Here is a 13,768-nt window from a genome sequence, read left to right as displayed (position 1 = left end):
CATTCTGAACATTAACCGGGTCACAAGGTGTTTAGTATAACTTTATAATCTGAAATCTATTTGACTCATATTTAGAGATTCGTATTTAGAATCACATTCAGAAAATGATTTTCCTGGGACACAAAAGTATGCTTTATTTCTATTCTAAATATAGCAAATAAACTAAACATTTGTTTTATTACTAAAAATAAAATAAATTAAAATAAATATATATTTTTAATAGTCATGTCCATCACAATGAAAATTGGTTCTGAACAATAGCAATGCCTATATAATTATAAGGGAGCCATTTGAAGGGAGCCCATTTCAAGAGAACTTTAAATTCTAAAAATGTTATTGCAAAATAAAAATCTGTTGTTTTATTTAAACCAAACAAATGGCTTTTTGTGAAATGTTATGCTTGAAAAGTGCCATCTATCTGAAATTCAGTGTTGCTTGGTTTGATATTTTACTTTGTAATAACATTCCTACACTTTTTAAAGTGTGGTTTAGGTTAAATGTTAAATACATTTTGTGGGCCATTGTATATTTTGAAGACTGTTAGTGTACTGAGAGTAAAACTGTGTTTTCCTGAACCAGGGAGTTCTCTAAAGAGCGAGAGAAGGCGAAGGCTCGTGGAGATTTCCAGAAGCTACGGGAGAAACAGCAGCTGGAGGAAGATCTGAAAGGTTATCTGGACTGGATCACGCAAGCCGAAGACATCGACCCTGAGAATGAGGAGGAAGATGAGGAAAGCAAACGCAACCGTGAGTACCTGAGTGCTGCTCTCATAGCACTGTGGGATTTATATGGCAGTCAATTAATAGAGGTTACTCTCACAAACCATCTGATCTCACTTCATGCTGGCATGTGACCGTTTATTAGCACATTTCTACATGACAGGAAATGACAAGTGACGTGCAACCGGGATATTCCTCTCAACTAACTTAGAATGTCATTTAAATGCATACTAGTAACTTGACAATTACTGAGCACTCATTCAGTCCATATTCAGGCAAATGCAGAAGGTTATTACATGCAAGTATTTAGAATCCAACTGAGAATGCTTTTTAAATTCCAGATTAGTTCAGAAATTTCAATTAAATTTGAACTGAGCAGCAAGCAGGATCAAATTGGTAAATTTGAATGCAAATTTAAGCAAGTAGAATTAAAAATTCATATTACTGCTGTAGGTATGGTACGCTGTTTATTAAATAATACTTTCACTTTAATATTAATGTGAAATAAATTGTAATTTATATGGAAAATGTATTGTATGTAATTTTATATATACACTACTGTTCAAACATTTGGGATTGTTAAGATTCCTCAGCTGCATTTATTTGATTACAAATATTGAATTTAAAATATTTTAAATAACTGTATTCTGTTTAAATATTTATTAAAATATTACTCCAATATTCATTGTCACATGATGCTTCAAAAATGATCATTTATTAATAGGGATGCACCGATACTGGTCTCCTGTATTCGTACTCGTTAAAATGCCCCGATACCACACAGCATGTGATAAGCGCCATATTCAAACAAAGAAATACCGACAACAGAACAACAGACAGCAGAAAGGAGTTAAGGATGTCTACTACGAAGTATATGTATGCAATGAATATAATGTTAAACATTCAGTATTAACGCCTGTATAGCTGATGTGCGTGAGCTGATAAACAAAGCACGCTGAGTGGATTGAGCGTGCGGCGGCGCAGATGCGCGAGCTTGTCGAGTGAATATATCTTTCTCACTGACATCACTGGAAAGTTTGTAGTTCGGTCGGATATGTCAAAAACAAGTAAGTAAAACAATGCAGAAGTTACTTAATGGTAGGGAGAGAGAGCGAGAGAGAGAGCGAGAGAGAGAGCGAGAGAGAGAGAGAGAGCGCGCGCGCAATTCTGTTGTGTGATCTTTGATGTTCACTCACTTAGCACACGCATCATCGCATCATCATATATTTCTATCAAAATTATCTAACATTATCAAGATGAATTTGTTCTGACACAGTGTAACTCTGAGTTCTTGTCATATTTTATTACTATTTTCTAAACTATAGCGAATAAACTGTGATAATGTGAGAAATGTTGAAGGTGTCTGAATAAATTTTGGTTTGACTGTATCTATTTGATAAATGTAGTTAACCAACTAACATTATACATACTCTTTTGGTTTCTGTACCCAATATTTAAAAAATGTACAAATGCAATAAAAATATCGGTATCGGTACTCGGTATCGGCAAGTTCCAAAAATAAAAATATCGGTATGGGGCGGGTACTGGAAAAAGTGGTATCGGTGCATCCCTATTTATTAATATTGAACACTGTTGCTACTCCACTGAAATGATGGTCAATGCTCTTTAACTGATGTTTCCGAAAATGTTTAATCCGTTGACATTCAAGTAGACACCGTAAGAACTACAAACACACAAAACAAAAACAAACAATACATAAACCAAATACGAAACCGGACATTACATTACGCATCATACAATGTACAAAATCATTTACCTTATTACCCTTTTCAGTGAGATGCACAAGTACAATAAAAGGAAGAGAAACACGCCACATACTGCAGGCTGCATCCTTCACAAAGTGTGCACACACACACATACCCAAATGGGCGGAAATGGGTCGCAATTTATACAGTCCGATTTGCATTAAGTTCATTTCAAAATAAGAGTACTTTAGCTGCTCCGTACAAAAGGGTCAATGCAACGCAGTGCAGACTTCATATATTCGGTTAACAAATTGGCAGTCCTTTACACTCCCACCAAATCATGAGTCACAATACACAAATGATTTCAAAAATACCATGACCCGCAATACAATGCATATAAAAATACATAATTACGAAAACAACAAAGAAAAAACAAAAAAAGGAAATAACAAGCCTCCAACAGTAAAACCAACTTCTGGACTGGACGTTCAATTACAGAAAGCTTACTAAAACTCTTCAGATTTCCCCTCAAATTTTTATCACCTAGATGAACCCGGACTCTCCTCACAAGCCCATCTGAATCTATGGTAGTTTCTACAACCCTACCCAAAGACCATTTATGCCTGGGTAGATCATTGTCCTTGACGATCACTATATCCCCTACTAACAGATTTCTCCTAGGGGTATGCCAGCGCTGTCTAACAGCAATATTGGAAAGATATTCTTTGCGCCAGCGACTCCAAAATTGTTCAGCAAGATATTGAACATGGCGCCATCTTTTCCTGGCATATAGATCTTCTCTAGTGAACTTGCCTGGAGGGGGTAAAGCAATAGTGGATTTCATTGTAAGAAAATGATTTGGCGTTATTGGTTCAAGACTATTTGGATCACTTAAATTGTCAACAGCGAGTGGACGACTGTTTACAATTGACATTGCTTCGTAAAAGAATGCTCTTAGAGAGGAATCATCAATTCGTTCTGAAGCCATCAAAAGTGTAGACTGAAGAACACTTCTAACAGTCCTAATCTGTCGTTCCCATACACCTCCTGTATGACTTGCACCTGGTGCGTTCAAGACAAAGTCACATTGATTCTCAGCTAAGAAATAATTCAGCTTTTCAATGTCAAGTTCCTTGAGGGCTTTAGTTAACTCATTCTTTGCACCCACAAAGTTACTTCCTTGATCAGATTTAATCTGTCTAACTGCTCCACGTAAGGCAATAAAACAACGTAAGCCATTAATGAAAGAATCTGTTAACAAAGAATCAAGCATCTCAATGTGAATGGCACGGGAAGAAAGACAGGTAAAGATCAATCCATATCTTTTATACACCTTTCATCCTTGTTTCACAGAAAATGGACCAAACAGTCCATACCACAGTAAGTGAACGGGGTCGAGGGATTCACTCTCTCTGAAGGCAAGTCAGCCATCCTTTGCTCTTCCATTGGTCGCCTATGTTTTCTACAGGTGACACAATTACGCACATAAGATGCTACAGCACGATTAATGCCAGGGATCCAAAAACCCTTTGAACGGATTTCATTGATGGTAAACCCTTTACCTTGATGCTTAACTCTTTCATGGCAATCAGCTATGATCAACCTTGTAATATGATGGTTTTTGGGAATAATTACGGGATGTTTAAGTGAATGGCAAGGAGAAGAGTTACCAAGTCGTCATCCCACCTTAAGCACACCGTCACTGTCGAGAAATGGGTCAAGGCTGTACAATTCATTGTGAGATGACAACTGGGCACCTTTACTTAACACTTTCAGTTCGGTGTGAAACACGTGGTTTTGTAGAAGTTTGACTATTAGGTACTCTGCCCTTTCTCTCTCCTCAACTGTAGAAAGACTGCTTGATTTATCCTTGTTAATTCGTCGTTGAATGCGTGCAATTGCTCTGACCACATGAGACCAAGATGAAAACTTGCACAGGCGATTTACAATAGTTCCCTGCTCCATTGCTTTTGTGTTAAATGTTTGAAAACTTCTGACTTCAGAGTCACTTAGTTGTAATTCTGGAACTTCACTAGATGGGAGGGCAATTTCCTTATTCCACAAGAACCCTGACCCCGTGAACCAGTTAGATGAGATCAGTTCATCCACTGTGAGACCTCTTGAGACATGATCCGCAGGATTGTCTTTTGTTGGAACATATCTCCATTGCTGCGGCACAGTGCTTAAATGAATCTTTTGTACTCTGTTAGCAACAAACGTGTGGAATTGTCTGGCCTCATTATTGATGTATCCTAGAACAACCTTAGAGTCGGTCCAGAAAAAATTTAGTAATGTATATCGAAGCTCTTCTTTAAGGATTCTACTGACACTTACTGAAACAACTGCAGCTGTTAACTCCAACCTCGGAATAGTTGTAATCTTTATCGGGGACACACGAGACTTTGCCATTACAAGAGCAACATGAACATCTTCGCTTTCATTTTTTAATCTCAGATATGAGCTGCCCATACCCACTAGAACTAGCATCCGAAAAATGATGCAGCTCCACTTTTTTCACCCTTCCAAACGCAGAAGGAACATATATGCGGAGAAGAGTAACTTTCTTCAAGTTGTTCAGATCCCTTTTCCAGCACTCCCACCTTGGCTGGAACTCATAACTCAGTGAGTCATCCCAACCTACACCCTGTCTACATACTTCCTGAAGTATCTTCTTTCCACGAAGGATGAATGGAGCTAAAAACCCTAATGGGTCATACAATGATGCAATCATAGACAAGATTCCACGTCGAGTTGCTGGCTGCTCCTTGAGACAAACATCAAACTTAAAACAGTCAAGTTCCACATTCCACTGAATTCCCAGTGTTCGCTCTATCAAGGAATCGTCAAATGAAAGATCAGGTTCTTTTAAGTCATTAGCGCATTCTGAAGGAGGGATACTTCCCAGAACAGCTTTGTCATTGGACACAAATTTGTGAAGTCTAAGACCACCAATAGCGCAAAGTTCTCGAGCTTCTCGAGCAAGCTGAATTGCATCCTCTGTTGTCTGGACACTTGTAACACCATCATCTACATAAAAGTTATTCATTACAAAGTCAAAGCCCAAAGGATACTGATCCTTATTACCTTCAGCCAAATGCTTCAATCCATAATTCACACATCCTGGAGATGAAGACGCTCCAAAGAGATGAACTTTCATTCTATATTCTTGAGGTTGTTCTTTCAAGTCTCCACTTCTCCACCACAAGAATCGCAGAAAGTCTCTGTCTGCCTTGCACACGTGGAACTGATGGAACATTTTCTCCACATCACATATTAAAGCAACAGGGTGTTGACGAAATCTGAGAAGAATACCAGTCAAATTGTTCATCAAGTCAGGTCCTTGAAGGAGACAATCATTTAAACTAATTCCATCATACCTCGCAGAACAATCAAAAACAACTCTCTTTAGCTGCTCCGTACAAAAGGGTCAATGCAACGCAATGCAATGCAGACTTCATATATTCGGTTGAACAAATTGGCAGTCCTTTACACTCCCACCAAATCATGAGTCACAATACACAAATGATTTCAAAAATACCATGACCCGCAATACAATGCATATAAAAATACATAATTACGAAAACAACAAAGAAAAAACAAAAAAGGAATTAACAAGCCTCCAACAGTAAAACCAACTTCTGGACTGGACGTTCAATTACAGAAAGCTTACTAAAACTCTCCAGATTTCCCCCCAAATTTTTATCACCAAGATGAACCCGGACTCTCCTCACAAGCCCATCTGAATCTATGGTAGTTTCTACAACCCTACCCAAAGACCATTTATGCCTGGGTAGATCATTGTCCTTGACGATCACTATATCCCCTACTAACAGATTTCTCCTAGGGGTATGCCAGCGCTGTCTAACAGCAATATTGGAAAGATATTCTTTGCGCCAGCGACTCCAAAATTGTTCAGCAAGATATTGAACATGGCGCCATCTTTTCCTGGCATATAGATCTTCTCTAGTGAACTTGCCTGGAGGGGGTAAAGCAATAGTGGATTTCATTGTAAGAAAATGATTTGGCGTTATTGGTTCAAGACTATTTGGATCACTTAAATTGTCAACAGCGAGTGGACGACTGTTTACAATTGACATTGCTTCGTAAAAGAATGCTCTTAGAGAGGAATCATCAATTCGTTCTGAAGCCATCAAAAGTGTAGACTGAAGAACACTTCTAACAGTCCTAATCTGTCGTTCCCATACACCTCCTGTATGACTTGCACCTGGTGCGTTCAAGACAAAGTCACATTGATTCTCAGCTAAGAAATAATTCAGCTTTTCAATGTCAAGTTCCTTGAGGGCTTTAGTTAACTCATTCTTTGCACCCACAAAGTTACTTCCTTGATCAGATTTAATCTGCCGAACTGCTCCACGTAAGGCAATAAAGCAACGTAAGCCATTAATGAAAGAATCTGTTAACAAAGAATCAAGCATCTCAATGTGAATGGCACGGGAAGAAAGACAGGTAAAGATCAATCCATATCTTTTATACACCTTTCGTCCTTGTTTCACAGAAAATGGACCGAAACAGTCCATACCACAGTAAGTGAACGGGGGCGAGGGATTCACTCTCTCTGAAGGCAAGTCAGCCATCCTTTGCTCTTCCATTGGTCGCCTATGTTTTCTACAGGTGACACAATTACGCACATAAGATGCTACAGCACGATTAATGCCAGGGATCCAAAAACCCTTTGAACGGATTTCATTGATGGTAAACCCTTTACCTTGATGCTTAACTCTTTCATGGCAATCAGCTATGATCAACCTTGTAATATGATGGTTTTTGGGAATAATTACGGGATGTTTAAGTGAATGGCAAAGAGAAGAGTTACCAAGTCGTCCTCCCACCTTAAGCACACGGTCACTGTCAAGAAATGGGTCAAGGCTGTACAATTCATTGTGAGATGACAACTGGGCACCTTTACTTAACACTTTCAGTTCGGTGCGAAACACATGGCTTTGTAGAAGTTTGACTATTAGGCACTCTGCCCTTTCTCTCTCTTCAACTGTAGAAAGACTGCTTGATTTATCCTTGTTAATTCGTCGTTGAATGCGTGCAATTGCTCTGACCACATGAGACCAAGATGAAAACTTACACAGGCGATTTACAATAGTTCCCTGCTCCATTGCTTTTGTGTTAAATGTTTGAAAACTTCTGACTTCAGAGTCACTTAGTTGTAATTCTGGAACTTCACTAGATGGGAGGGCCATTTCCTTATTCCACAAGAACCCTGGCCCCGTGAACCAGTTAGACGAGATCAGTTCATCCACAGTGAGACCTCTTGAGACATGATCCGCAGGATTGTCTTTTGTTGGAACATATCTCCATTGCTGCGGCACAGTGCTTAGATGAATCTTTTGTACTCTGTTAGCAACAAACGTGTGGAATCGTCTGGCCTCATTATTGATGTATCCCAGAACAACCTTAGAGTCGGTCCAGAAAAATTCGGTAATGCCAGTATATCGAAGCTCTTCTTTAAGGATTCTACTGACACTTACTGAAACAACTGCAGCGGTTAACTCCAACCTCGGAATAGTTGTAATCTTTATCGGGGACACACGAGACTTTGCCATTACAAGAGCAACATGAACATCTTCGCTTTCATTTTTTAATCTCAGATATGAGCACTGCCCGTACCCACTAGAACTAGCATCCGAAAAATGATGCAGCTCCACTTCTCTCACCCTTCCAAACGCAGAAGGAACATATGTGCGGAGAAGAGTAACTTTCTTCAAGTTGTTCAGATCCCTTTTCCAGCACTCCCACCTTGGCTGGAACTCATAACTCAGTGAGTCATCCCAACCTACACCCTGTCTACATACTTCCTGAAGTATCTTCTTTCCACGAAGGATGAATGGAGCTAAAAACCCTAATGGGTCATACAATGATGCAATCATAGACAAGATTCCACGTCGAGTTGCTGGCTGCTCCTTGAGACAAACATCAAACTTAAAACAGTCAAGTTCCACATTCCACTGAATTCCCAGTGTTCGCTCTATCAAGGAATTGTCAAACAAAAGATCAGGTTCTTTTATATCGTTAGCACATTCTGAAGGAGGGATACTTTCCAAAACAGCTTTGTCATTGGACACAAATTTGTGAAGTCTAATACCACCAATAGCGCAAAGTTCTCGAGCTTCTCGAGCAAGCTGAATTGCATCCTCTGTTGTCTGGACACTTGTAACACCATCATCTACATAAAAGTTATTCATTACAAAGTCAAAGCCCAAAGGATACTGATCCTTATTACCTTCAGCCAAATGCTTCAATCCATAATTCACACATCCTGGAGATGAAGACGCTCCAAAGAGATGAACTTTCATTCTATATTCTTGTGGTTGTTCTTTCAAGTCTCCACTTCTCCACCACAAGAATTGCAGAAAGTCTCCGTCTGCCTTGCACAGATGGAACTGATGGAACATTTTCTCCACATCACATATTAAAGCAACAGGGTGTTGACGAAATCTGAGAAGATTGTTATTCTGCTTAATTTTTGTGGAATTTTTTTTTTTTCAGGATTCTTTGATAAATAAAAACTTTAAATGAACAATTTATTTGAAATATAATTTTTTTCTTATAAATGTCTTCACTGTCAATTTTCATTAATTTCTGCATATTTGCTGAATAAAGTATTCAATTCTTTAAAAAAAAGCATACAGTCCCCAAACTTTTAAATGGTAGTGTATTTAATTTTTTACATTTAATAATTGACTTTTATTTTATGCAACAGTCCATCTCGCAGAATGCAGTATTAAATAATGATCTGAAAACAGTGTCGTTGAGATTGCGGTGCTTAATAGCTGTATGCATTATTTGTTTAGTTAATAAAAATGCTGAAAAATTCTAAATATTAAGGAATCAATAGGCCTAATTAGTCAAAATTAATTATTTGTATTTTGTGTTGAACCAATGAAATTTGCTCAGTGAGCGTCGCAGTTTTCTGATTTGTAAGTACAACCAAAGATTTGCAGCATTTTGTAGCAGCCACAGAGCCATCTTTAACTCTTTCCCCGCCAGCATTTTTGAAAAAAGTTGCCAGCCTCCGCCAGCGATTTTAATGATTTTCACTAAAATTTGATGGCCTCCAGTATATTTTGCTGTATGAATATTTGAATATGCAATACACCAAAATAAAGATCAGAGCCTCTACTTTTAAACAAAAAAAATCTGTTATATTCTATCTTTATCAACACTTGAATATAGGTAGGTTTCATAAAAAATGCATAATTTTGAGCAAAAAGGTGAGAAAATCACTTTATCAAAAACTACATCTGAATAATATTCAGTACGATTATCAAAGCATAAATCCAGTAAATCGCTTCCATCAATACCTCCAAAGCTTGCACAGACATATACCATTTCCTGGATCAACATTTTACTCCGTAACATTATGCAGTTTTCATTTATATGCTGTCTATTGCTGATGATCGCATTATTTTTCATATGCATCTGTTTACATAAGAGATCGCTAGTTTCTCCATCCTGTTCACGTGTGTTTTTGTTCGGGAGGTTTTGTACTCGTTCAGAAGATGTGTAATAGCGACCCTGTGTGTATAACAGTGAAAACACGAAAAGCCAGAAAAACTCATCTTTGGCAGGGAAGCGTTGTCTTCTAAAAGACGAGATAACTCATAAATGGCGGGGAAAGAGTTAATTGGCCCGTCATGCCCATCAAAATGCAGCGTGACACAGAACAGACGTCAGCAAACCCAAAACAGCTGCCTCTGGTGTATTTGTGATGAAATAGTTGAGGAGTAGCAGTCAACATGCTCTGACGCCACAAGTGCTGTCTCTCCTGCCGAAGCGCAGATTTGTCAAAGTCAAGTGTCTCCGGGTCAGAGGGTTCGGTACGGGACTGACAGCAGTAGCTGATTCTGGAAACTGGAGAACTAGGGTTCATCATACTTCCATCCACATTCTATGTTATCATTTTGCAAATATTGTTTATAACGTTGAGAGAACCTTGACAGAACATTCTGAGAAGGTTTCCTGTTAGCTGGCTATCTGCTGAGAGAGAGGAGTTTGCTCAGAAGGGCATGAAGTGGAGAAACTGAGCAAAATAAGGACTAATCCTAATCCCTTTTATATAAGCAGCACACATGATTCTGAGCGGTTAGAGCCGCTGCAACAGCTTCCACTGTCACTGGAGCTCTTTGACTGACCTCGGTTCTGTGAGAGGACAGTCAGGTTAGATTAGCAGGCTGCTTTCTGAAAGCGGGTTTTTTTTTTGTTGCTTTAATTGATTGAAACAGACCCACAAAAGTCACTTGTCTGGAAGGCTTAGCATTTATGCAGAACTTATTCTGCAAATGGAAAAGGAAGCTGAATTCTGTTTCCGCTCGCACAAGTTCACAAAATCTCTTAGAAGAGAATATATTTCCATTCTTAATCAGTATCTTTGTCTTGTTTTCCTGTAAAAGCTGTTGGAAACAAGATAGAAGCAATTGATTTATTACTTATTTTAAGCATAAACTTGAAAGAATAAACGTGAAAAAAACAAAATTCACTTTTTTATGCAGTTTTATACATAAATTGTAATGTTCTATGCAATTTTGTTTCTTAGTTGAATTTATCTTCACAGTAAGGAAAATTAGGCAGGGCTCTAAAACAGTCGCACATGTGCGACCAAAAATATTAAATTGCGAGTGAAGTTTTTGCTGAGGTCGACTAGGCCTATGTATTTACATGTTATAACTTAAAAATTTGCATGTAATGCCTTTTTTCCTGATTGGCAATATCGTTAACAATTCTCGTTTATAATCATTAATAATATGGCTTGTTCTTAACAAGATCTTAGGTCTATGCTGTGTTCTGTTAATGAGTGAACTTCATTATTTGAAGCGCACTTGCCGTCCAGTAATCGCAAAAAGCTTTGTGCTTTGTTACTTTTTAATAAACAAAGTATCAGCTTTAAAATTATTCAAAATTCAACGAAATTCAAACAATAAATACAGTTTTGTTTTTGGCGCTCTTTAATGCGGGCTGTGTATCACCAGCAATGTCACGATACGATACGTATCACGATACAGATGCCACGATACGATACATATCACGGTACAAGACTGCACTGAATTTCACCTCAGCAGAATTTTAGTGTTTTTGCTAGTTTCAGCCCGACGCAGTTCTCATTTTCCCATCCTGCACTGCGTTGTTTAAATAGCAAATGCATTTGTGCCCATCTGTGCTCCCATGGGCGTGCTGGTCTAGAAAAGAGGTGTGTTCAGGCGCATTGTTGGTGCGTTGCTATTTTGAGGAACTGAAAATAGACTGCGCCATTGACCAACTCAAACCTGGTCAGTCTGGCGCAATATTTTTTCTTTGTTATTTAAAGAGCGCATTAGTAATATGCGCCTATAGGCGGGTGCACAACGTGCGCACACTTTGCTTATTACACACACTTACATTCTGCCATGTAAATAGCGAACCCACCATGGCGCGAGCGCAACTGGCTTTTAAAGGGGATGGGAGATGGGACTTTTTTTGCACGTTATGCCCAAAAAACACCCATTACTCATTAAGAGAATAGGGACAACCCGTTTAGACCATGCGCCCGGGCGCGCCGACCATTTTCCCGTCGTTAAACTAGCAAAAGTGGATTCGGACACGCCCTAAGTGCATCAAGGCCATGCGCTTTAGACCATACGCTTAGATTGTAAAAATCAGTGTAAAAAAGTATCACTGTTAGATATATCATTATAGCTTTTGTTAATATTTTAATATAAAAATGTAAGTAATAAATTTGTAGTAATTTTGCTGTTCATTTTGTTAGTTATTTTTTAAGTGTGTCTGTAATTTTTATTATTTTTATTTCAGTTTTAGTTTATTTTAATACATCAAGGTACTGTAAACTAAATAAAAAATAAAAAAGATAGTTGAATTGGCAACTAGCTCAAATAAAATAAAAGTTTTCTTATTTAATTTTATTTCAGGTCAGGCTAATTTTATTTCAAGTAGCCTTTTTTTAATGGTTTTAATTTTGAACTGTGATATAACAATCAGCATCTCAATGCTGTTGCTTAGACACCAGGAAATGGCATAAAATCACATTAAAAAAAATAAATTTTACTGTATTTCATTTGATTAGCCTGCTGTGTATGTACACATTATATTTCTGATCATTTTAGATGTCGGTGTAAATTGGTTGTTAATTTTCAATAAGTAATTTCAATAAGTCAACAAAATACAAATAATGCCCTGCATTTCCAATCAAATATCAAACCGGCGTTTTCATCTCTATTGACTTGTACCATTTTTAAACAATTTTTATTTGATTAATTGTGTAGACTCAGTATGAGAAATTATATTAATCTTCCAAGAGGCCTTTTTTTAAATATAAGTTATACGCTGGTTAACTTACTATGAATGTATGTGGGGGCCATCAGGGTCAAAGGTCAGCTTCATATCATACACACATCCACACAGATCTCTATCATCTGCACCATTGAATCTCAACACTTGGTCCCTCACAATGTTCCTATGTTTTCACTGAATTCATTGCACTGTGATCCTAATAACCTGCTCTCGCTCACTGTTAACTAACTACCCATCATCCTTTGCTCCCATCCAGCTGACCAGCTGCCTCAATGTTGATGTTGTTGTTTATTGTTGTTAATTGTTGTGTCGGTGTTGTTCTTGTTCCTGTGCTTTAACCTGTGTTGATGTGGCTACTCGTTCTCGCCCCCATGACCGTGCCGCGGCTGTGCTGTGCTGTGTAAATCATGCATGGGCTTTGGGTGCATGGGAAATGAAGGGGTTACACTGGCCAGCCTGATGGAGAAGAAGAAGAAAGGCTTTAGCTGGTTCAGCCAGTCCTCTGACACTCATGGTAAATCTCCCTCCCACCCTTCTGTCCCTTTCATATGTGTGATAACTTGATGATATTCATGAATATTACCTGTTAGAAGCCTTGTACAGTGTTTGTTTAATAGGCATTTTAAAGTGACTGATTCTGCATTTAAAATCTGATTGGAAAACATTATTAGATACCAGGTTACAAAATTGACTGATATTTCTAGTGGGATACTGAATTAATTCACTCATGTTTTTTGGGGAATTATTATTATTCATTGATTTTATTATTTACAACATTACACCAATTTACAGTATGAAAGTAATAATCCATGACAAGTTACAGTGATTTTACTACAGTTAAGTGGGCCCTAGTAAAAAGTAATATATTTAAAATACATTTATTTCATACTAAGTATAGTTCAAATCTATTAACATATTTTCTGACATATCGCTCGAGACTTACTGATATAAAAATGATAATTAAACTCTATTTGGAGTACTTCTTGTGCACAATGCACATTTATTAATTTTAAGCCTTAAATGTGTTTT

The 13,768-nt window shown here is 37.9% G+C and overlaps 1 protein-coding gene across 1 annotated transcript in view; it reads left to right on the top strand.

Annotated features, from left to right (window-relative positions):
• The window catches only part of LOC107581799 (voltage-dependent L-type calcium channel subunit alpha-1D-like), a 161,150-nt gene that overhangs the window by 96,462 nt on the left and 50,920 nt on the right, over positions 1–13,768 (top strand). The window contains exons 9-10 of the mRNA XM_016267452.1: positions 580–746; positions 13,179–13,253. Coding sequence (XP_016122938.1) covers positions 580–746; positions 13,179–13,253 — 242 coding nt within the window. The remainder of the gene's footprint in view (positions 1–579; positions 747–13,178; positions 13,254–13,768) is intronic.

Source organism: Sinocyclocheilus grahami, unplaced genomic scaffold (assembly GCF_001515645.1).
Source record: "Sinocyclocheilus grahami isolate Dianchi unplaced genomic scaffold, SAMN03320097.WGS_v1.1 scaffold3.1, whole genome shotgun sequence".
NCBI classification, from domain to species: domain Eukaryota; kingdom Metazoa; phylum Chordata; class Actinopteri; order Cypriniformes; family Cyprinidae; genus Sinocyclocheilus; species Sinocyclocheilus grahami.
The sequence above is the reverse complement of the archived record's forward strand: the minus strand, read 5'-3'. Positions and strand labels throughout refer to the sequence as shown.